At 43.8% G+C, this 24,833-nt stretch overlaps 1 protein-coding gene across 4 annotated transcripts in view; it reads left to right on the top strand.

The window, feature by feature from the left end:
* The window catches only part of LOC137434832 (phosphorylase b kinase regulatory subunit beta-like), a 335,447-nt gene extending 311,930 nt beyond the window's left edge, over nucleotides 1–23,517 (top strand). For all 4 annotated transcript variants that reach the window (XM_078785025.1, XM_078785024.1, XM_078785027.1 and 1 more), the window contains 10 exons: nucleotides 2,234–2,396; nucleotides 2,581–2,662; nucleotides 6,954–7,011; nucleotides 12,486–12,576; nucleotides 12,713–12,918; nucleotides 13,456–13,623; nucleotides 13,778–13,907; nucleotides 14,199–14,306; nucleotides 15,263–15,400; nucleotides 23,026–23,517. In XM_078785025.1, the coding sequence (XP_078641151.1) occupies nucleotides 2,234–2,396; nucleotides 2,581–2,662; nucleotides 6,954–7,011; nucleotides 12,486–12,576; nucleotides 12,713–12,918; nucleotides 13,456–13,623; nucleotides 13,778–13,907; nucleotides 14,199–14,306; nucleotides 15,263–15,400; nucleotides 23,026–23,163 (1,282 nt within the window). In that variant the 3' untranslated portion in view covers nucleotides 23,164–23,517. The remainder of the gene's footprint in view (nucleotides 1–2,233; nucleotides 2,397–2,580; nucleotides 2,663–6,953; nucleotides 7,012–12,485; nucleotides 12,577–12,712; nucleotides 12,919–13,455; nucleotides 13,624–13,777; nucleotides 13,908–14,198; nucleotides 14,307–15,262; nucleotides 15,401–23,025) is intronic.
* The last annotated feature ends 1,316 nt before the right edge of the window (nucleotides 23,518–24,833 follow it).

The following is a 24,833-nucleotide window of genomic DNA, read 5'->3' as shown; positions in this document are numbered from 1 at the left end:
ATGATTTTTTCAGATGAAAATTGATGATTTTGGAAGTTTGACCTTTGTCCTTTTGACCTCAAACATAGTTGGTTTTCCAATTCAGTGATGCACTCTGCAATTGATTAATTTTCAAGCTACTCGGATGAAAACTGATGATTTTTTCAGATGAAAATTGATGATTTTGAAAGTTCGACCTTTGTCCTTTTGACCTCAAAAATAGTTGGTTTCCCAATTCAGTGATGCACTCTGCAATTGATTAATTTTCAAGTTACTCGGATGAAAACTGATGATTTTTTCAGATGAAAATTGATGATTTTGAAAGTTCGACCTTTGTCCTTTTGACCTCAAACATAGTTGGGTTCCCAATTCAGTGATGCACTCTGCAATTGATTAATTTTCAAGTTACTCGGATGAAAACTGATGATTTTTTCAGATTAAAATTGATGATTTTGGAAGTTTGACCTTTGTCCTTTTGACCTCAAACATAGTTGGTTTCCCAATTCAGTAAGGCACCATGCAATTACTGTTTAAATTTCAAGTCAATCGGATGAAAATGGACGATGTTTCAGATGAAAATTGATTCTTTTAGAAGTTTGACCTTCAGTTGACCTTTTGACTTCAAAAATAGTTGGTTCCCCAGTTCAGTGACTCGATATGCAAACCCTGTTCAACTTTCAAGGCGACCGGATGAAAAATGACGATTTTAGAAATTTGACCCCAAGATGACCTGAGACCTCAAAATCAATAGGCTTCTCACTTGTGACTACCTCTACAGCTTAGTAAAGTTTCATGACGATTAGTTTCAAATTGTGACCTGCAGGCGATTGACATACAAACAGCGAGACCAAATCCAACCAATATACTTGAAAAATCTTGGATTTTCGCAAGTAAGACACTGTAGATCATACGTATCGACAATGATAAACGAATAAACATCTAAAAAAAACAAATGGAAGAAGCGTATAGACGGCAACGACGACGACGTGGTCTAAAAGATCCTTCGTTTTCCGGATGATTTACTTCATTGTACATTGTGCTTGTGACTCGCACGTGTTTCATTTCTAGGGGATGTTTCCCCAGCCTGAATTGCACATGACGGCACTCCACTAAAGGTTTTACTAAAAAATACCGGCTCCTGGTTCTTTTTACCTACCCCTAAACCATATGTATCCCCTATGTTAGCCTCTTTTAATCCCACACTATCCCTTCGAGGGAAGACGTCTGTGTGTCTTACAGCAGCCTTATCATATACATATTCCAAGTCCTGCTTCCTCTTCTTCCCCTTCTTCCCATCTGCAAGGATGGGCTCTTTGCTTGCAATAAGAAATTACTTATGTCGTGCCTTCCACGAGATATCTCGAGATGATTTACATCAAAAAGATCAAGAACGAGCACAGGATACATTCAAAGTACACCGCCCCCCCCATGCCAAATAAATAAATAACATCCTCCAGTGCGGCATTTCCGGGGCTTCGGCGCCTGGCAATACCGCCATGCAGCGCGTAGACACTGTATTGGGTGGGAGAGGTGTACAATAATTGATTTTCTTAATTGCATAATTAAAATCAATAAACAGTATTCATACAATATTTTCTTAATCAATTGGCTAATAGCAATAACTAATCCACCAGTGTTTCATCCGAAGCTGTAACCTTTTGAAAATTAATTAAATAAGTCATTAATAAATTTTAAAAAAATAATAATTAATTGATTAATTAATGAATAATTAATCGATTAATTAATCAATAAATCAAAAATATCCTTTATAGCCACATCAATTGGTCACCGGTCATCATGTCCAAATATCAGCTTCCTAGCTTAAAAGGTGCCTGAGATATTGGCCAAATGAGAAAGGAAATAAATAGGTACTTAATGAATCGATAATAATTAAATAACTAATCAATTAATTGATTAATCAAAAAACAAAAAATACCGTTTTTGTCAAAGTACTTGCTCACTATTTTGCCCAAATTTCAGCTTCCTAGCTCAAAAGATGACGAGAAAACAAAGAAGAAAACAAGAAACCGGAGTGAAAACGGAGTACTCCCTTTCAATGTGCGTCACTGGCGAGCCCCCTTCGGTGCCCGGCAATGACGTCATGCAGCGCCTGGAGATGGCATAGGAAAGGAGCGGTGTACAAAAAGCATAGGAAACGTGCAAAAGCACAGAAATAAGGGTGATTACTAAATAATTGGTCAATCACTATGTGGACTATTCCTCCAGGATGAACTAACATCCAGCTCTCCGGCAGGGAATTCACCTTTCGCAGCTTTGTGGAGTTGGAGAAAAGTACCAGACAGAAACTCAAGAGGATGTCCATCACTGCGGGACCAAGTCAAGGTGACGCCGAGGAGGCTTTGACGTCACGTGACATGGCTGAGCTCTCAACGCATGACATCCTCACGAAGCTAACGGTGACCGTGAACAATCAGGATTTACAGTCTGATGGAATGCTTGATCCTCGTGTGTAATGTTAAAAAACAATCCCGGGATTCGTTTTGGCCACAGACATTTTGTTAATGCACAGGTTATTGGAAATTGATTGAACAGTTTTCTCATTGTGGAAAAAACAACTTTTCCCTTTTTTTATTTTTACAGGAAGTGCATTCCCTGGAAAATCAAGTGAATCTGCTTGGACTTCTCATGAAAAAAGAAGGAGAAAGTTTCCTCACCAGTGTTGGTACAGGACCTTTTGTCGTAAAGAATAAATACTCGTAAAATACCTATGATCTAACACCTTGAATACCTTACAATATGCATTAAAAAGGTTTATCTTGCCAAAACGTGCTCACGTTACAAGTCAGGGGAAGGGTGTTCAACATGCATAACACATGATTCGATATCCATAACACGTGACATCCGTACCATATGTGTACCACATGACTCAACATGTGTACTACATGATTCGATATGCGTACCACATGATTCGATATGTATATATGTTTAAGGTTATATTTTAGGCAATCCCACCGAGTTTTCAACAGCTGCACAAAACACAACTAGAACTACAAAGCATCTGAAAATGAAAAGCCCATCCACATCTGCCTTGTATTCAGACTTCTTGTTCTTCTGTATGCTAAACATTACAAAAACAGGTTTAAAAAAACAAATTGACGATTTTAGGTGACCTTGACCTTTTGACCTCAAAAGCAATAGGCTTCAGTGACCCAATATGCAAACCCTGCTAAATTTCAAGTCGATCAGATGGAAATTGACGATTTTGGGACTTTGACCTTTGGACCTCAAAACAATCGGCTTGTAACATTTTATTGGTGAACCAATTCAGTGACCCAATATGCAAACCATGTCCAAATTTCAAGTCGATCAGATGAAAATTGACGATTTGTGCAACCTTGACCTTTGACCTAAAACAAGAATGATTCAATAAAAGGTCGAGGCTTGTGGAAGATCTAGGACACAGAATAGATCAGAACATAGTATAGCAAAGGGGACAGCAGGAGACGGGGAGATGCCAACAGCAGGGCATAGGGAGAAAGTCAACCGGGGGTGCAGGTAACGATGAGTGGTAGCGGAGAAAGTGCAGGTAACGATGAGTGGTAGCGGAGAAAGAAAGGGATGAACAAGATGAACAGCGCTCTTAAAAGATGAACAGCGTTATTGGGAAACAAACACATTTAATGCGCTATTAAAACATTAACTCCACATCTCATCCACGTCACCCTCCTCACGGTTATATCAGAACGAGCCGATTCGTCACACAGTCACAGATTCCTTAATCACAGCATGGGGCCGTTTAAAAATTAGCTAACACTATTTTTTCCGTAATTTGCGTAATGGCTTCATTACGTAATGTAACGCTTAATTGTCGTGCTTTCTGACAGGCTTCATTAAACCTCAATATTATTCGACATATGATTAGATTTTTCTGGGTTCCTTATCGCCAATAACACTCGACCCCAACAAAACCAATGAAAATCAACAAACCCGGGCAGTATATAATCAGCAGAGACCTCCAGGCCTAATGTGTTAGGCCCACCAGAAAACCAAGATGGCAACCATATTTGTCTCGGTGCTATGGTGGGTGGAGTCAAGCGACAGGTGTGGGTGGGGTCTGGCAGCTGTCCGACCAATGGGTGCACATTTCAAAAATTGACCCTCAACAAGACCCGTTACAACAGCAGCAACGCGAAGCTCTTGTAGACCTGTGACATGTCGCAGGTAAATACAATTGGCCTCTGAATCAATTTGGTGAATCAATTCACTGGCACAATATGCAAATTCTTAAAATTTCAGGTCAATTGCACGTAAACCGATGATTTTATGTGAAGCAACTTTTACCTTTGACCTTTGACCTTTTCACCAAAATATTAATTTGTCTTCTCCATATTCTCAAAATAAAGCTTTGTTGAAAATTTGATGACAAAACTCAAATGGAAAAAAGGTTATGGCCCAGACAGACACAGACAGACAACACACACTCAGTGATTGCAAAGGGACAGGATAACTATTCAAATGGAGCGCATTTTAAGAATTAGACAACGCATCTCAATATTTTGCCCATGAAGGATTAATACCAAAAACATCAGTTTCTCCTTTGCTTCCTGCAGGTGCTTAAGCCCCTGTCACACCTTGACGAGTTAGCCAGCGTATGCCGACGTATCAAAATTGAGTGCTGGTGTGAGTCATACGCTGGAATACGTCGACAAATTTTGTGCATGCACGAAATTTGTCGACGAGCTCGGCGTACTACGACGTATGCCAGCGTGCTTCAGCGTGCTCTTAACGGAGCCAAATTTTTCATACGTCGGCATACGCTGGCTAAAACGTCAAGGTGTGACAGCGGCTTTAGCAAACCTCAGTCAACGTCCTGTTGGTTCCATCCACCAGTATTCACTCCACCCAGTACAATGTATCACTTATAGGTCTCATGACATTAGATTGTCAGGCGGTTTATCGTCAAGTCGGTAATCGAAGACAGACGAGACATGTTTTACTGATCACATCATGTGCACCTCAATGTGAGTGGTCTAATGCACAAGCATGTGGTTTGATGTGGTTGCAATGCATCATGACATGGAGTTTGGAAATCACAACCGCAACATCCTTTATTTGCCTCCTCAAGGATTGTCGTAAATAGTATCCTAGGAAACCACAAACTATATCCTTATTTACTGTACTAGGGCATGCCCGTACTATATCTATATCTAAAATTATATCCCCCCCCCCTCTATTTACATGAAATGGTTTGGTCCAAAGCGAACGGCTTGCGAGTACGGTGACAATCCCCCCCCCCCCCCCCTCTATTTACATGAAATGGTTTGGTCCAAAGCGAACGGCTTGCGGAGTTTGGTAAAGAAATCGCCATAGCATGCACAAACGCGCAGGAAAGCGAAAGAATCGCAAATTAGTTTTAATTAGTTTTAAAACATCGTTTAACGCCAACATAGCGGCAACATAGTTTTCCAACGTGAAATAAATGAATACGCTCTCAAATGTGCCGTCCGAGGCAGAGTCTGTTCGCCACGTTCGGCACACGTGATAGCTCGCTGCTCTCTGATTGGTTGAATCGTTTTTTGGACATAGCTCGCTAACTACTTGTCCGATTAATATGAAACGTTGAAAAGGCACATCCTCGGGTCCCCAGCAATATACCTGGCAAGTTGCAAGTATATCGGACCGGTAGTTGTCGCGAAACAGCGGTCACAGACAAACACACAGACACACACACAGACACACAGAGATTACTGGAATTATAGATAGACTAGGGCATGCCCGTACTATATATATATCTAAAATTATATCCCCCCCCCCTCTATTTACATGAAATGGTTTGGTCCAAAGCGAACGGCCTGCGAGTACGGTGACAATCCCCCCCCCCCCTCTATTTACATGAAATGGTTTGGTCCAAAGCGAACGGCTTGCGAGTACGGTGACAATCCCCCCCCCCCCCCCCTCTATTTACATGCAATGGTTTGGTCCAAAGCGAACGGCTTGCGGAGTTTGGTAAAGAAATCGCCATAGCTCGGTAACTACTTGTCCGATTAATATGAAACCTTGAAAAGGCACATCCTCGGGTCCCCAGCAATATACCTGGCAAGTTTCAAGTATATCGGACCCGTGGTTGTCGAGAAACAGCGGTCACAGACAAACACACAGACACACACACAGACACACAGACACACAGAGATTAGTGGAATTATAGATAGACTAGGACGTGCCCGTACGTGGCGTACCCGTAACCGTACCGTACCCGTACCGTACCCGTACCCGTGACGTGCCCGTAATGAATATGTACAAAATATAAATATGTATGTACTACAATCGATCGTACCTTACAACAATCAACACAGATTGCAACGTCAAATAAATGAATACGCTCTCAAATGTGCCGTCCGAGGCAGCGTCTGCTCGCCACGTTCAGCGTCACTATGACTATCCGTAAGTCCGGAAGTGACGTCCTCATTTGACTGTCCGGAAGGTCGCATATCGCAGTTACGATGAATCGCAAATTAGTTTTAATTAGTTTTAAAACATAGTTTAACGCCAACATAGTTTGCCAACGTGAAATAAATGAATACGCTCTCAAATGTGCCGTCCGAGGCAGAGTCTGTTCGCCACGTTCGGCACACGTGATAGCTCGCTGCTCTGTGATTGGTTGAATCGTTTTTTGGACATAGCTCGGTAACTACTTGTCCGATTAATATGAAACCTTGAAAAGGCACATCCTCGGGTCCCCAGCAATATACCTGGCAAGTTTCAAGTATATCGGACCCGTGGTCGTCGAGAAACAGCGGTCACAGACAAACACACAGACATACACACATACACACACACACACACACACACAGAGATTACTGGAATTATAGATAGATAACAATAACACAGTAAATATGTATTTGTTGATGTTAGAGCAATAATTTCACTTCCTTGTGGTTGTTTTTCACTTTAAATGTTTTCATCATGAATCCTCAATATTATTCCCACATCCCATTCCCTCATTTATCTGGCAGGCACAGTAAGAGATGAACTTGAAAGGGTATACAGACGAGCTGGTAAACAAAAGCTCTGGTGAGTTAGTTCGTTCATTCATTCATTCATTTCACATCTTATTATAATGGGGCAAACGTACATGGATGGTTATGTATGTATGTATATGTGACCAAAACGTATTCTTATTCTTTATATATATATAAAACTGAAAAACACAGTCCGTGAAGCTATGTGACTATATATCTATTAATTACGTAATGTTGGAATACACCTTTTGACCGATTATACTGCTGAGACCCTTTAAATCTTTTAAGACCCTTAAGACAGACGAGACATGTTTTACTGATCACATCATGTGCACCTCAATGTGAGCGGTCTAATGCACAAGCATGTGGTTTGATGTGGTTGCAATGCATCATGACATGGAGTTTGGAAATCACAACCGCAACATCCTTTATTTGCCTCCGCAAGGATTGTCGTAAATAGTATCCTAGGATACCACAAACTATATCCTGTATCTCTTTGCTGATGACTCCATCTCTGTCGCTCCATTCTTCATCCCTCAGATCGGCAGTCTGCAGCCTCCTCACTCTCTGCAGACCTTGACAAAATCACAGACTGGGCAAACAAGTGGAACATGTATTTCAATCCTGACAAATCTCACTCTCTTACGATGTCTCTCCGAAAAGACCGACTGGACAACCCTCCCATCCACTTTCTGAATAATCCTCTCCAAGAAGTTCTGTCACTCAAGCTTTTTGGTCTCACTATCTGCCATGATCTTTCCTGGGAAAACCACATTTCAAATCTGGCCTCCAAAGCCAGTCGCCGACTGGGCATCCTCCGTCGTGCGAAGTCCTTCCTTGGCACACCTGAGCTCCTCACCACATACAAGGCTTTCATCTGCAGCTCAATGCAATACTGCTCTCCCCTCTGGGCTGGTGCTCCTGCCTCACACCTAGCTCGTCTTCACGCTGTTGAAACCAAAGCATTCAGAATCATTGGAATCTCCCGCGATGAAGCTAACTCCAAGGGCCTCTCACTCACTCACCGCAGGCAGGATGGTGGTCTTTCCGTCTTCTACCGACTCCTCTCTGGCCTTGCCCCCCCCAACTCTCTCTGGGCTCTGTCCCGCAAATATTCCTACAGGTCGCACAAGATCTGCCTGCAACCCTCTTATGGTTAAACTGCCAAAATCAAGACTCTCTGCTCACCTTCACTCTTTCATTCCTCTTTTCTCCCACCTCTGGAACAAACTCCCTCACTCTCTTCAATCCCACTCCACCCTCCAGGTCTTTAAAACAGCTGTTCACCACCATCTCTTATCTTCCCCCATCCAAAACCTTGATCTTTTCGACCCCCGCTAATTTCACCCCAATTCCACTTTTTTGAAATACCAACTTCTGTCCTGGAAGTCCTTGGTGTCCTTGTGTTTTATACTTCTCCCTCCCCCCCCCCCCCCTTCCCACGCCTCCTCCCCCCAAGCCCTCTCCCTTCCACACATCTCCCTGCTCTCAAATGTTGTGTTTGTGTGCTTCCCCTTCTCTCCCCATCTTGTTTTCCGCTCCCTCTTTTTATATATTTTGTTTGTCTGGTTGATTTGTTTGTGAAGTAAATGTTAGCTCTTTCACGAGCCTCGATTCAGTATACAAAAAAGAAAAAAAGAAAAAAAAAGACCACCAAGACCCTGAAAAACCCAAAATACCCGAAGGCCCAAAAGACCAGAAGTCCCAAAAAACGCTGAAGATCCAAAAGACCCCAAAGACCCAGAGGACCCAAAAGACACAGAGGACCCATAAGACCGTAAAGACCCTATTGGACCCAAAAGACCCTGAATACCATGAAATACCACAAAGACCCTTAAGAGCCCAAAGACCTGCAAAATGCTTGAGACACATTAGACCAGCTTTGACTCTTGACCATTTAGAGCTTAAGACAACTTGGGCCTTTTTGGATTACAAATAAATTACAAACTAGAAAGCATCTGGAGATTAAAAGTCCATCCGCGTCCGTTTGTATTTAGACTTCTTCTTCTTCTTCCAGATGCTCAAAATAATGTAAGCACTTTTTTTTAAAATACAAAATGAAAATTGATAATTTTATGCAACCTTAACCTTTGAGCTTTACATCTAAAAAAAAAAGAGCTTCCAGCTTCTGATTAGTGAACTATTTATGTGGCCCAATATGCAAATTCTTAAAATAGGTCAATTGGACCAAAATTGATGATTTTATGCAACCTTGACCTTTGACCTTTTGATCTAAAAAAAACCAATTGACTCCTACCTTTTGATTAGTGGACCAATTCAATGACCCGATATGCAAATTCTTAAAATTTCAGGTTAATTGGATAAAATTGATGATTTTATGTGATGCTGACCTTTGACCTTTTGACAAAATCATTAATTTGCCTTCTCCATATAATCATATGATGATTCCATCAAACGTGAACATGGAAAACAAAGCATTGCATCCGGACATTGTACTCAGGAACAAAAATGAAAAGACAGCATTGATGATTGAGATATTGACCAAATACCAGAACCTGAAAAATGAGGTCACGAGATCTTGGAAGCTGAAGAGCATCGAAATTGTACCAGTGATAATTGGAGCAAAGGGAATGATGAAGAAGAACCCCACTGAGATTTTGAAAACCATCCCCGGGAATATTAGCACACATGAACTACAGCTGGAGGAAATGCTTTGAAACAATGCACAAGTCAAGTTCAGGTCCTCAGTTAAAACAAGCCCGTGCCTCTGAAGTGACGTGTGGTGAGGCGAGCGTAGAATTTATACTTAAAGCTTTTTTTTTTTTTTCTTTTCTTTTTTGTATTCTGAATCGAGGCTCGTGAAAGAGCTGACATTTACTTCACAAACAAATCAACCAGACAAACAAAATATATAAAAAGAGGGAGCGGAAGACAAGAGAAGGGGAAGCACACAAACACTTGAGAGCACACAACATTTAAGAGCAGGGAGATGTGTGGGAGGGAGAGGGCTTGGGGGGAGGAGGTGTGGGAAGGGGGGGTGGGGGGGAGGGAGAAATATAAAACACAAGGACACCAAGGACTTCCAGGACAGAAGTTGGCATTTCAAAAAAGTGGAATTGGGGTGAAATTAGCGGGGATAGAAAAGATCAAGGTTTTGGATGGGGGAAGATAAGAGATGGTGGTGAACAGACGTTTTAAAGACCTGGAGGGTGGAGTGGGATTGAAGAGAGTGAGGGAGTTTGTTCCAGAGGCGGGAGAAAAGAGGAATGAAGGAGTGAAGGTGAGCAGAGAGTCTTGATTTTGGCAGTTTAACCATAAGAGGGTTGCAGGCAGATCTTGTGCGACCTGTAGGAATATTTGCGGGACAGAGCACAGAGAGACCTGGGGGGGGGGGGGGGAGGGGGGCAAGGCCAGAGAGGATTCGGTAGAAGACGGAAAGACCACCAACCTGCCTGCGGGGAGTGAGTGAGAGGCCCTTGGAGTTAGCTTCTTCGCGGGAGATTCCAATGATTCTGAATGCTTTGGTTTCAACAGCGTGAAGACGAGCTAGGTGTGAGGCAGGAGCACCAGCCCAGAGGGGAGAGCAGTATTCCATTGAGCTGCGGATGAAAGCCTTGTATGTGGTGAGGAGCTCAGGTGTGCCAAGGAAGGACTTCGCATGACAGAGGATGCCCAGTCGGCGACTGGCTTTGGAGGCCAGATTTGAAATGTGGTTTTCCCAGGAAAGATCATGGCAGATAGTGAGACCCAAAAGCTTGAGTGACAGAACTTATTGGAGAGGATTATTCAGAAAGTGGATGGGAGGGTTGTCCAGTCGGTCTTTTCGGAGAGACATCGTAAGAGTGTGAGATTTGTCAGGATTGAAAGACATGTTCCACTTGTTTGCCCAGTCTGTGATTTTGTCAAGGTCTGCAGAGAGTGAGGAGGCTGCAGACTGCCGATCTGAGGGATGAAGAATGGAGCGACAGAGAGTAGAGTCATCAGCAAAGAGATAGAGAGGATTTTCAAGAGAGTCAGAGAGATCATTGATGAAGACCAGAAAAAGCACAGGGCCCAGAACACTGCCTTGGGGAACTCCAGCCTGAACAGGAAGAGGAGATGAGAGAAACCCATTCAGGGCCACACGTTGACTACGACCAGAGAGGAAGTCCGCCAGCCATGTGTGGAGATTTCCATGGATACCAAAAGAGGAGAGTTTGGTGAGCAGAGCGGCGTGCCAGACCGTATCGAAGGCACGTGATATGTCAAGGGAGACAGCTCTAATTTCCTGTTTGGCATTGAGGACCTCCATCCATTGTTGAGAAAGCAGAAGCAGCATGTCCAGAGTAGAGTGACCAGGTCTGAAACCAAATTGATGATCAGAGATCAAGCCATTGGAGAAGAGGAAAGATTTCATATCTGAAGCAATGATGGATTCCATGACTTTGCTGATAATTGGGAGAAGGCTGATTGGTCTGTAGTTGCTGGGATCTGTTTTTGCACCTTTTTGTGCAAAGCGGTGATGTTGGCAGATTTCCAAGCAGATGGCAGATGACATTGAGCAAAAGAGAGGGTGAAGAGAACAGAGAGAGGGAGTGAAAGAGCGGAAGAACAAGATTTTAGAACCCGTGGGCTGATGCCGTCAGGTCCAGTTGCAGAATCAGAGTCGAGGGTTGACAGAAACTTTTCCACCTTGTCAGGAGGAAAAGACACAGAGTCCAGGAGCAGCTGGGTACGACTGGGTATGGTGGGTACAGAGAGGGATGGGTTTGGGACACAAGATTTAGAGGCAAACACAGAGTTGAGGCATTCAGCTTTTTCACGTGCGGAGTCAGCCGTCTGGCCGTTTGAGGTGAGGGAGGGGATGGAGGGGGAACAAACACCAGAAACAGATTTGACCAGACGCCACCAGGATTTGGAAGAGGGAGACACATAAGAGCGTTCTGTCCTGAGAATGGAGAGATATTGTTTCCTGGCTCTCCTGAGGGTGGACACACACTTGTTTCGGGCTTTGTGAAAGGAAATGAGATTTCCTTCCGTTGGATTTGCTTTCCAGGAGACGAAAGCAAGTTGTTTCTGGGCAATGGCCTCAACATAAGATTCTGTGTTCCATGGATGGGAGGAAGTGTATGACAACTGAAGACGAGATGGGATAAATCTGTGCATGAGAGAGAGCAATTTACTTTGGAAGCATTCCCAGGATGAGTTGATGTCAGAGGTGGTAGAGATGGGAGACCAGTCCAGATGATTGATGGCTGCTTGAAGACCGTGCCAGTTGGCCTGAGTGAAATGCCAGACTCGTCGACGCTGAGCAGGCTCCCTGAGGATGGTCAGAGAGATGTCCACTTTAACAAGCACATGATCAGATGAGCCGATTGGAGCAGAAGAAGAGCAGCAGACATTTTCAGGGAAGTTAGTCATAACCAAGTCCAGAAGAGAATATGCTCCGTTGATTGAGATCCGGGTCGGGAAATTGACAGATTGTGTCAGTCCTTTAGAAACTTTATACTTAAATCTTTCTGATTTGTGGTTTTATGTGGATAATATGAGCTAATTGTGAGACTTTCTGTCCAACCCCAACAACAGGTCATTAGTGCGTCAAACAACAGGCCTCCTGGGGAAAACAGTGGACAACCTCGCTCCCTCCATCACCAACATTGTCGTACATGGAAAACAGGTTTGGACAAAGCTAGGACAAATGGAAAACAAACTTGGACAAAGGCCAAGTCCAAAAACTCTTTAACTTCATTATAACCTCGACAATTGATGTAAACTCCAACGTGCGGTCGTTCCTTTCCTCCGAACCTCAACAGCTCACATTGGGTGTGTTTGGCGGAGGTACAGAAGTCACCATTGCTAACCCAGTATCACCTGCGGTAGCCAGGCAACTGGTCTACTCCGTTTGTCCGAGCGACGACCCCCGTGCCCCGGCGATGCTTCAGGAGTTGGTCATTCACGTGGGCTGGATCATCACCAATTCTCCAGCTCTTTGTGATGGCATTCTGCAATTCAGGATTGGGTAAAATTACCTCTTCACAGGTCCCTCACCTGACTTCGTTATCAACACCACAACTGAAATGCACCAGGAAAGGGTCTTGGATCATATATTACTGGAGAAATTAGAGAATATTTTGTTGTCTTTTCCAAATCAAAGCATAATTGGTGCCGCCAGTGAATAACCATTGGTAAGCATCAGTAGTTGTTCATCAGTAGTACCTTGTTACCCATCTCAAGTCACTGAGATGAACCATCTTGGACCATATTTGATTGGAGGTGTGAAGTAAACTTCAAACGGATCGGATGACTTGCTGCGTTTACCGTTCACTATTCTCAGTTTTTATTTTCCTCCATTACTTCATTTGGTTATAACATTGGCAGTGTTTACTCTTCTGCTCAAGAAAGGATCCAGTATTATAGATCACACAAGGTGCGTGTTGCTAAACAATAAATTTCAACAGCCACAGTGAGCTCCTCACCTTGTCTACCTGAGCATGTTACACTCATGTATGAAGCAACATTTTGCCCAGGTGTTAATAATGTCCTCCAATCCAATCAGATGGATTATCCATGCAATGAACCATCTGCTAAAAGTACGAACGAGCAGCCGGGATGATTCAACAGACCAAGATTCCAATGTTGAACCTCATGAGGATTTGAACGAGCTCGCTCCCAGTGCTGTCAAACAACTTCTCCTGGATGTGCTTCACCTCCAGAAAGAGCAAAGGTCTCTCCTTCCACCTCATTGTTGTCTTAACGATGTTCAATACAACACCATGGATTTTGTTGAGTCTTCAAGCTCACCTCAATCCCCCACAATGACTTCCCTCATCCCAACATCACGTATTGTGTTAAGCGTTTGATTTTCCTCGATCCATAAGGTGCTGGAAGGACAGAAGACACCTGGACGGAGCCTTGAACCGCACGCCGAGAGGGTTCTATGATCGCGTGTGGCAAATCCTGGAACGAACACCCAAAGGCATGATAGTCTGCGGGAGATACCTGCCCCAGGTGTGCATCACATTGGTGGCGATTTTCTGGCATGTTTTTTATTTTGCTTCCATTTGTACAGGAAATAAACTCATGAGAAATCACATTAATTTGATATAACAAAACACAGAAGCAAAAGCAGGTGAACAATATTGTTGCGCACAGGTTAAGTTGTTGTCTAAACTTGGACTTGCAGCACAAAGGCCTCATCATAGTCCCAACGTTTTGGGTGGAATCCCATCGTTTCCAAAATTCATCATAATCACGTGAGCAAAGAGCTCATTTTTCTACCGAACCCACCCATGTTTCCAGCAACCAACTCTCTCGGACATGATGATGTACGAGATGAACTTTTCCCTGCTTGTGGAGAAGATGCTGCAACATATCCAAGTACCTGAGTATCGGCAGATTATAGTGGAGGTGCGGAAGTTTTGTTTTCTGCGGTTTACTTCCCTCAGCATGTTCTCATTGCACAGTTCTCATGGTTACTGATGCCAACAATTTATTACGGATGCTCTTTTTTTAACCAAGAAGCACTTCCATTAATTATCATCCTCCTTATAAGAGAATGTCCGAAAGAAACTGCTCAAATGGAATTCTCTGGATGATGAGATCTTTCTTGGTAATCTTCCCACCTCCCCTGCCCCACCTCCCATGCCCCACCTCCCTTGCCCCACCTCCCTTGCCCCACCTCCCCTGCCCCACCTCCCCTTCCCCACCTCCCCTGCCACACCTCCCATGCCCCACCTCCCTTGCCCCACCTCCCTTGCCCCACCTCCCCTGCCCCACCTCCCCTTCCCCACCTCCCCTGCCCCACCTCCCCTTCACCACCTCCCCTGCCCCACCTCCCCTGCCCTACCTCCCCTGCCCCACCTCCCCTTCCCCACCTCCCCTTCCCCACCTCCCCTTCCTCACCTCCCCTGCCCCACCTCCTCTGCCCCAACCCCCCTACCATACCTCTCCTGACCCACCTCATCTGCCCCACCACCCCTGCCCCCACTTCTCCTTTCCCACCTCCTCTGCCCCACCTCCTCTGCCCCAACTCCCCTGCCCCACCACCCCTGCCCCCACCTCTCCTTTCCCACCTCCTCTGCCCCACCTTTCCTGCCCCACATCCCCTGCCCCAACTCCCCTGCCACACCTCCCCTGCCGTGCCTCTCCTGCTCCACCTACCATGCCCCACATCCCCTGCCCCGCCTCCCCTGCCCCACCTCCACAACCACACCTCATCTGCCCCAACTCCCCTGCCCAACCACCCCTGCCCCACCTCTCCTTCCCCACCTCTGCTTCCCCACCTCATCTGCCCCACCTCCCCTGCCTCACTTCCCCTGTCCCACCTCCTCTGCCCTTCCTCCCCTGCCCCACTCTCCTTACAGCTATTGATGGTGATTTCCATCATGCTGCAAAGAAACCCTGAGGTGCATTTCCAGGAAAAGATGGACCTGGACCATCTTGTGCGGGAGGCTGTGAGAGAGTTTCACCATGATCGAGGAAGTGATATAAAAGATTGGCAGGTGGGTGCTGCCCAGATAGTGCAACATGCGTATATAGTTGTGTACAAAACGAATCACCTGGAGGTTTAGAATGGGATACAAGTCTCTGTGAAGGTGAGTGTCTGTCTGTGTCGGCAGACAAGATAATGGATTAAACAACTGAGAGCTGATAATAGTGTGTTAACCACCAAAGGAAGTGAGGTGAGGCTGAGAATTTGATTGTTCGTCGTTTACAAAGCAAAAGGAAAATGGGATCTAATGCTCAATGTCAGTCGTGCCTCGTTTCCTCCGCAGAATCACATTGAATAGGAACTCGAGATAAGTTTGTGTGAATGTTTCTGTTCATCAAATAGAAACAGCGATGGGATAAACCACACAGCAGAAGAGACAACTTTCCACATCATGCAGTTATAGTGGACCTTGGATAACTCAACTTTCCACATCATGCAGTTATAGTGGACCTTGGATAACTCAACTTTCCACATCATGCAGTTATAGTGGACCTTGGATAAATCAACTTTCCACATCATGCAGTTATAGTGGACCTTGGATAACTCAACTTTCCACATCATGCAGTTATAGTGGCCCTTGGATAACTCAACTTTCCACATCATGCAGTTATAGTAGACCTTGGATAACTCAACTTTCCACATCATGCAGTTATAGTGGACCTTGGATAACTCAACTTTCCACATCATGCAGTTTTAGTGGACCTTGGATAACTCAACTTTCCACATCATGCAGTTATAGTGGACCTTGGATAACTCAACTTTCCACATGCAGTTATAGTGGCCCTTGGATAACTCAACTTTCCACATCATGCAGTTATAGTGGACCTTGGATAACTCAACTTTCCACATCATGCAGTTATAGTGGACCTTGGATAACTCAACTTTCCACATCATGCAGTTATAGTGGACCTTGGATAACTCAACTTTCCACATCATGCAGTTATAGTGGACCTTGGATAACTCAACTTTCCACATCATGCAGTTATAGTGGCCCTTGGATAACTCAACTTTCCACATCATGCAGTTATAGTGGCCCTTGGATAACTCAACTTTCCACATCATGCAGTTATAGTGGCCCTTGGATAACTCAACTTTCCACATCATGCAGTTATAGTGGCCCTTGGATAACTCAACTTTCCACATCATGCAGTTATAGTGGACCTTGGATAACTCAACTTTCCACATCATGCAGTTATAGTCGACCTTGGATAACTCAACTTTCCACATCATGCAGTTATAGTCGACCTTGGATAACTCAACTTTCCACATCATGCAGTTATAGTGGCCCTTGGATAACTCAACTTTCCACATCATGCAGTTATAGTGGCCCTTGGATAACTCAACTTTCCACATCATGCAGTTATAGTCGACCTTGGATAACTCAACTTTCCACATCATGCAGTTATAGTCGACCTTGGATAACTCAACTTTCCACATCATGCAGTTATAGTGGACCTTGGATAACTCAACTTTCCACATCATGCAGTTATAGTGGCCCTTGGATAACTCAACTTTCCACATCATGCAGTTATAGTGGCCCTTGGATAACTCAACTTTCCACATCATGCAGTTATAGTGGCCCTTGCATAACTCAACTTTCCACATCATGCAGTTATAGTGGCCCTTGGATAACTCAACTTTCCACATCATGCACTTATAGTGGCCCTCGGATAACTCAACTTTCCACATCATGCAGTTATAGTGGCCCTTGGATAACTCAACTTTCCACATCATGCAGTTATAGTGGCCCTTGGATAACTCAACTTTCCACATCATGCAGTTATAGTGGACCTTGCATAACTCAACTTTCCACATCATGCAGTTATAGTGGCCCTTGGATAACTCAACTTTCCACATCATGCAGTTATAGTGGCCCTTGGATAACTCAACTCTCCACATCATGCAGTTATAGTCGACCTTGGATAACTCAACTTTCCACATCATGCAGTTATAGTGGACCTTGGATAACTCAACTCTCCACATCATGCAGTTATAGTCGACCTTGGATAACTCAACTTTCCACATCATGCAGTTATGGTAGAACTTGGATAACTCAACTTTCCACATCATGCAGTTATAGTGGACCTTGGTTAACTCAACTTTCCACATCATGCAGTTATAGTCGACCTTGGATAACTCAACTTTCCACATCATGCAGTTATAGTGGACCTTGGATAACTCAACTTTCCACATCATGCAGTTATAGTCGACCTTGGATAACTCAACTTTCCACATCATGCAGTTATAGTGGACCTTGGATAACTCAACTTTCCACATCATGCAGTTATAGTCGACCTTGGATAACTCAACTTTCCACATCATGTAGTTATAGTGGACCTTGGATAACTCAACTTTCCACATCATGCAGTTATAGTGGACCTTGGATAACTCAACTTTCCACATCATGCAGTTCTAGTCGACCTTGGATAACTCAACTTTCCACATCATGCAGTTATAGTGGACCTTGGATAACTCAACTTTCCACATCATGCAGTTCTGGTGGACCTTGGATAACTCAACTTTCCACATCATGCAGTTATAGTGGAACTTGGATAACTCAACTTTCCACATCATGCAGTTGTAGTGGACCTTGGATAACTCAACTTTCCACATAATGCAGTTGTAGTGGACCTTGGATAAATCAACTTTCCACATCATGCAGTTATAGTCGACCTTGGATAACTCAACTTTCCACATCATGCAGTTGTAGTGGACCTTGGATAACTCAACTTTCCACATCATGCAGTTGTAGTGGACCTTGGATAACTCAACTTTCCACATCATGCAGTTATAGTAGACCTTGGATAACTCAACTTTCCACATCATGCAGTTATAGTGGACCTTGGATAACTCAACTTTCCACATCATGCAGTTATAGTGGATCTTGGATAACTCAACTTTCCACATCATGCAGTTGTAGTGGACCTTGGATAAATCAACTTTCCACATCATGCAGTTATAGTGGACCTTGGATAACTCAACTTTCCATATCATGCATTTCTGGTGGACCTTGGATAACTCAACTTTCCACATCATGCATTTCTGGTGGACCTTGGATAACTCAACTTTCCACATCATGCAGTTATAGTCGACCTTGGATAACTCAACTTTCCACATCATGCAGTTATAGTCGAACTTGGATAACTCAACTTTCCAAATCATGCAGTTATAGTGGACCTTGGATAACTCAACTTTCCACATCATGCAGTTGGAGTGGACCTTGGATAACTCAACTTTCCACATCATGCAGTTATCGTCGACCTTGGATAACTCAACTTTCCACATCATGCAGTTATAGTGGACCTTGGATAACTCAACTTTCCACATCATGCAGTTATAGTCGACCTTGGATAACTCAACTTTCCACATCATGCAGTTACAGTCGACCTTGGATAACTCAACTTTCCACATCATGCAGTTGTAGTGGACCTTGGATAAATCAACTTTCCACATCATGCAGTTATCGTCGATCTTGGATAACTCAACTTTCCACATCATGCAGTTGTAGTCGACCTTGGATAACTCAACTTTCCACATCATGCAGTTATAGTCGACCTTGGATAACTCGACTTTCCACATCATGCAGTTCTAGTCGACCTTGGATAACTCAACTTTCCACATCATGCAGTTATAGTCGACCTTGGATAACTCAACTTTCCACATCATGCAGTTATAGTCGACCTTGGATAACTCAACTTTCCACATCATGCAGTTATAGTCGACCTTGGATAACTCAACTTTCCACATCATGCAGTTATAGTCGACCTTGGATAACTCAACTTTCCACATCATGTAGTTATAGTGGACCTTGGATAACTCAACTTTCCACATCATGTAGTTATAGTGGACCTTGGATCACTCAACTTTCCACATCATGTAGTTATAGTCGACCTTGGATAACTCAACTTTCCACATCATGTAGTTATCGTGGCCCTTGGATAACTCAACTTTCCACATCATGCAGTTATAGTCGACCTTGGATAACTCAACTTTCCACATCATGTAGTTATAGTGGACCTTGGATCACTCAACTTTCCACATCATGTAGTTATAGTGGACCTTGGATAACTCAACTTTCCACATCATGTAGTTATAGTGGACCTTGGATAACTCAACTTTCCACATCATGTAGTTATAGTCGACCTTGGATAACTCAACTTTCCACATCATGTAGTTATAGTGTACCTTGGATAACTCAACTTTCCACATCATGCAGTTATAGTCGACCTTGGATAACTCAACTTTCCACATCATGCAGTTATAGTCGACCTTGGATAACTCAACTTTCCACATCATGCAGTTATAGTGGACCTTGGATAACTCAACTTTCCACATCATGCAGTTATAGTCGACCTTGGATAACTCGACTTTCCACATCATGCAGTTATAGTCGACCTTGGATAACTCAACTTTCCACATCATGCAGTTATAGTCGACCTTGAATAACTCAACTTTCCACATCATGCAGTTATAGTCGACCTTGGATAACTCAACTTTCCACATCGTGCAGTTATAGTCGACCTTGGATAACTCAACTTTCCACATCATGCAGTTATAGTCGACCTTGGATAACTCAACTTTCCACATCATGCAGTTATAGTGGACCTTGGATAACTCGACTTTCCACATCATGCAGTTATAGTCGACCTTGGATAACTCAACTTTCCACATCATGCAGTTGTAGTGTACCTTGGATAACTCAACTTTCCACATCATGCAGTTATAGTCGACCTTGGATAACCCAACTTTCCACATCATGCAGTTGTAGTGGACCTTGGATAACTCAACTTTCCACATCATGCAGTTGTAGTGGACCTTGGATAACTCGACTTTCAACATCATGCAGTTATAGTCGACCTTGGATAACCCAACTTTCCACATCATGCAGTTGTAGTGGACCTTGGATAACTCAACTTTCCACATCATGCAGTTATAGTGGACCTTGGATAACTCAACTTTCCACATCATGCAGTTATAGTCGACCTTGGATAACTCGACTTTCCACATCATGCAGTTATAGTGGACCTTGGATAACTCGACTTTCAACATCATGCAGTTATAGTCGACCTTGGATAACCCAACTTTCCACATCATGCAGTTGTAGTGGACCTTGGATAACTCAACTTTCCACATCATGCAGTTATAGTGGACCTTGGATAACTCAACTTTCCACATCATGCAGTTATAGTCGACCTTGGATAACTCGACTTTCCACATCATGCAGTTATAGTCGACCTTGGATAACTCAACTTTCCACATCATGCAGTTATAGTCGACCTTGAATAACTCAACTTTCCACATCATGCAGTTATAGTCGACCTTGGATAACTCAACTTTCCACATCGTGCAGTTATAGTCGACCTTGGATAACTCAACTTTCCACATCATGCAGTTATAGTCGACCTTGGATAACTCAACTTTCCACATCATGCAGTTATAGTGGACCTTGGATAACTCGACTTTCCACATCATGCAGTTATAGTCGACCTTGGATAACTCAACTTTCCACATCATGCAGTTATAGTCGACCTTGGATAACTCAACTTTCCATATCATGCAGTTATAGTCGACCTTGAATAACTCAACTTTCCACATCATGCAGTTATAGTCGACCTTGGATAACTCGACTTTCCACATCATGCAGTTATAGTCGACCTTGGATAACTCAACTTTCCACATCATGCAGTTGTAGTGTACCTTGGATAACTCAACTTTCCACATCATGCAGTTATAGTCGACCTTGGATAACCCAACTTTCCACATCATGCAGTTGTAGTGGACCTTGGATAACTCAACTTTCCACATCATGCAGTTGTAGTGGACCTTGGATAACTCGACTTTCAACATCATGCAGTTATAGTCGACCTTGGATAACCCAACTTTCCACATCATGCAGTTGTAGTGGACCTTGGATAACTCAACTTTCCACATCATGCAGTTGTAGTGGACCTTGGATAACTCAACTTTCCACATCATGCAGTTATAGTCGACCTTGGATAACTCAACTTTCCACATCATGCAGTTATAGTCGACCTTGGATAACTCAACTTTCCACATCATGCAGTTATAGTCGACCTTGGATAACTCAACTTTCCACATCGTGCAGTTCTAGTCGACCTTGGATAACTCAACTTTCCACATCATGCAGTTCTAGTCGACCTTGGATAACTCAACTTTCCACATCATGCAGTTATAGTCGACCTTGGATAACTCAACTTTCCACATCATGCAGTTCTAGTCGACGTTGGATAACTCAACTTTCCACATCATGCAGTTATAGTGGACCTTGGATAACTCAACTTTCCACATCATGCAGTTCTAGTCGACCTTGGATAACTCAACTTTCCTCATCACACTAAAATATACAATTTGGTGTCTGTCTGATCCCGATACATTCGCTCGTTGCTGATCCAACCTCAACCAAATTTGACAGGAGGAGCTAAGGGTCACATGATGGAGGTTGTCGTGAGTTCACTTGCCCTCTCCACAAGGGGGTTTTCCTCCTTGTATAAACGCCATGTTAACGTGTATAAATAGCTTATCGTGGTGTTTTGTGGGACAACCAATAAATATTATAAACTACAAACACGTATGATTACCTTTTGAAACAATCGCTACTGCTGTTTAATACTAAAATGAAAGGGAGGAAACCCAGCTGGTGTTCATTTACCAAGGAGCTACCTAGTACTTGCCGAGCAAGCCGTTCCTTGCCTGTTTTTTTGTTTGTTTGTTTTTTATTTTTAGCTGTGTGTGCCACAATATACCCTATATGTGTGTCACATCAGGCCCTATATGTGCCACAACAGGCCCTATGTGTGCCACAGCAGGCCCTATATATGGCACAACAAGCCCTATATATGGCACAGCAGGCCCTATATGTGTGTCACAGCAGGCCCTATATTTGTGTCACAGCCGGCCCTATATGTGTGTCACAGCCGGCCCTATATGTGTATCACAGCAGGCCCTAAATGTGCCACAACAGGCCCTATATATGCCACAACATGCCCTATATGTGTGTCACAACAGGCCCTACAGGGCAGGCCCTATATATGCCACAGCAAGCCCTATATATGCCACAGCAAGCCCTATATATTTGTCACAGCAGGCCCTATATTTGTCACAGCAGGCCCTATATATGCCACAGCAGGCCCTATATATGCCACAGCAGGCCCTATATATGCCACAGCAGGCCCTATATATGCCACAGCAGGCCTTATATATGCCACAGCAGGCCTTATATATGCCACAGCAGGCCCTATATATGCCACAACAGGCCCTATATATGCCACAACAGGCCCTATATATATGCCACAACAGGCCCTATATATGCCACAGCAGGCCCTATATATGCCACAGCAGGCCCTATATATGCCACAGCAGGCCCTATATATGCGACAGCAGGCCCCATATATGCCACAACAGGCCCTATATATGCCACAGCAGGCCCCATATATGCCACAACAGGCCCTATATATATGCCACAACAGGCCCTATATATGTGTCACAGAAGGCCCTCTATATGCCACAGCAGGCCCAATATGTACACCACATAAGGCCCTATGTGATGTGAATAAAAACTTACCATGATGACCATTCATTCCCCTTATCATTGCCATTTACCATGTTTTACAAAAGGAGATGTTCCACGAGTTCTACAATACACCACCGATCGGGGAACGAGGAACAGCCAACTACATGACCAAGGTGGTCATTTCATGTCTGCTGGCTGGCACGATTCACACCTCTGCAGAGGATCCCTGCATCATTAGCTAGGTCTGATTATTCAATTTCACTCTTAAGATTTGAAACCTTTTGCAGGAAGAAAGCTCAGGAAGTTTTCCCAGGAATGTTGTGTTGGTGGATGAAGTCGGAATCGTAAAGGTTTACCGTTCTTGATTTGATGCATGCCTTGACCCGATTGATGGTTTAAGAAGAGTCCCAATGGACGACGATCCTGGCTGATTGATTGGTTTACAAGTATTGAAGGATGCGATTTGTTTGCGATTGTACTCGTGGTTTTAACCAAAGCATCATGCGTACAACCAAAAGGGTTTTCCAAAAACTGTTCTCATTTTATCTGTAACAACCTGCAAGGAAAGGACCACGAATAAAGAAAAATGAACTCTCTCACCTGTGTGAGTTTTTTTGTGCAGTTTTGTTTTTTCCCTGTTTTGTTTCTTTTTCCGAGAGTCATATCACCTTCAAAATGCTTTTAATTGTTTTCACCGTGACGGTCTTCAGACAGACGTTTTTCCCAATGATGCATCAATCACAAATGATTTTGTTTACGTACGTAACATGGATACCAAAGCTCTCCAAACAGAAAGTTTGCAGCTCTGCGTCACATGGGGATTGCCTCCGGGACCGAGGAACAGGGTGTGGTTTTGGTGGTGGTTACCACTGCTGTTGTCACATAAGGGTTTGCCTGTTGGAAGTACTTGGATTACTGAATCGTGTCGAATGTTATGCAAGGATGTGGCGAAGTACTGAATTAACAATCCACAATGAATTATGATTATTGACTTTCCACACGAGGATGCGCAAAGAAAAAATATAATAAATGGCTCATCATGTCCGTGTTGTTAAATAATTAATTATTACCCCGCACGCACAAAGTGAGAAGCTGGTGAGCCATTGGTTCACCTTGTCTGTCTGTGTCTGTCTGTCTGTCTGTCTGTCTGTCTGTCTCTCTGTCCACAAACGTCGGTTTATGATCGAGGAACAACTTAATTTCAATTGAATGTTATATTTTCAACATGAATCAGAACAACAACAACAACAACAACAACAACAGGCATTTTAAGGCCATTTTCCCTGCTAGAGCGGGGGTTAGCCTTGCGGTCCCCATGACAATGTTCTCCATTTTGCCCTATTTTCTGCATCTCCCCTTGTTAACCCCTTTGCCCACACTTCTTCTTCCACCATCTTCAGCCAAGTCTTTCTCGGTCTTCCCTGTCCTCGACTTCCTTCTCCATTCATTTCCATCACTCTTCTCAACCAGTCACTTTCATCCTTCCTCAACACATGACCAAACCATCTCAACCTGTTCCTCTTCACAGCATCCATCACAGGCTCTATTCCCATCATCTTTCGCAATTCATCATTTGTCTTCCTCTCTCTCAACGATACTCCGCACATCCGTCGAACCATTCGCATTTCCCCCCTTTCCAGCCTTCGTTGCTGCTCTACGTTCATTACCCTTGTCTCACTCCCATAAATCATAACACTTCTCACACATGCAGCACACACCTTTCCCTTCAGCTTCAACGACACTCCCCTCCTCGTCAGCACGCCACTCAGTTCCCGAAACTTCTTCCACGCACATCTCACTCCAGCAACCGTTGCCGAGTCTGATCCACCTTCTCCATTCAGCATCACATAACCAGGACTCGTATCTAACTCAATTTGTAGCTTGAACCCCAAGATCGTCAGATGTCGATACA

The sequence above is a fragment of the Myxine glutinosa genome, chromosome 9, assembly GCF_964187855.1.
Source record: "Myxine glutinosa chromosome 9, kmMyxGlut1.1, whole genome shotgun sequence".
Lineage (NCBI taxonomy): Eukaryota > Metazoa > Chordata > Myxini > Myxiniformes > Myxinidae > Myxine > Myxine glutinosa.
This window is presented reverse-complemented; position numbering and strand designations above follow the sequence as displayed.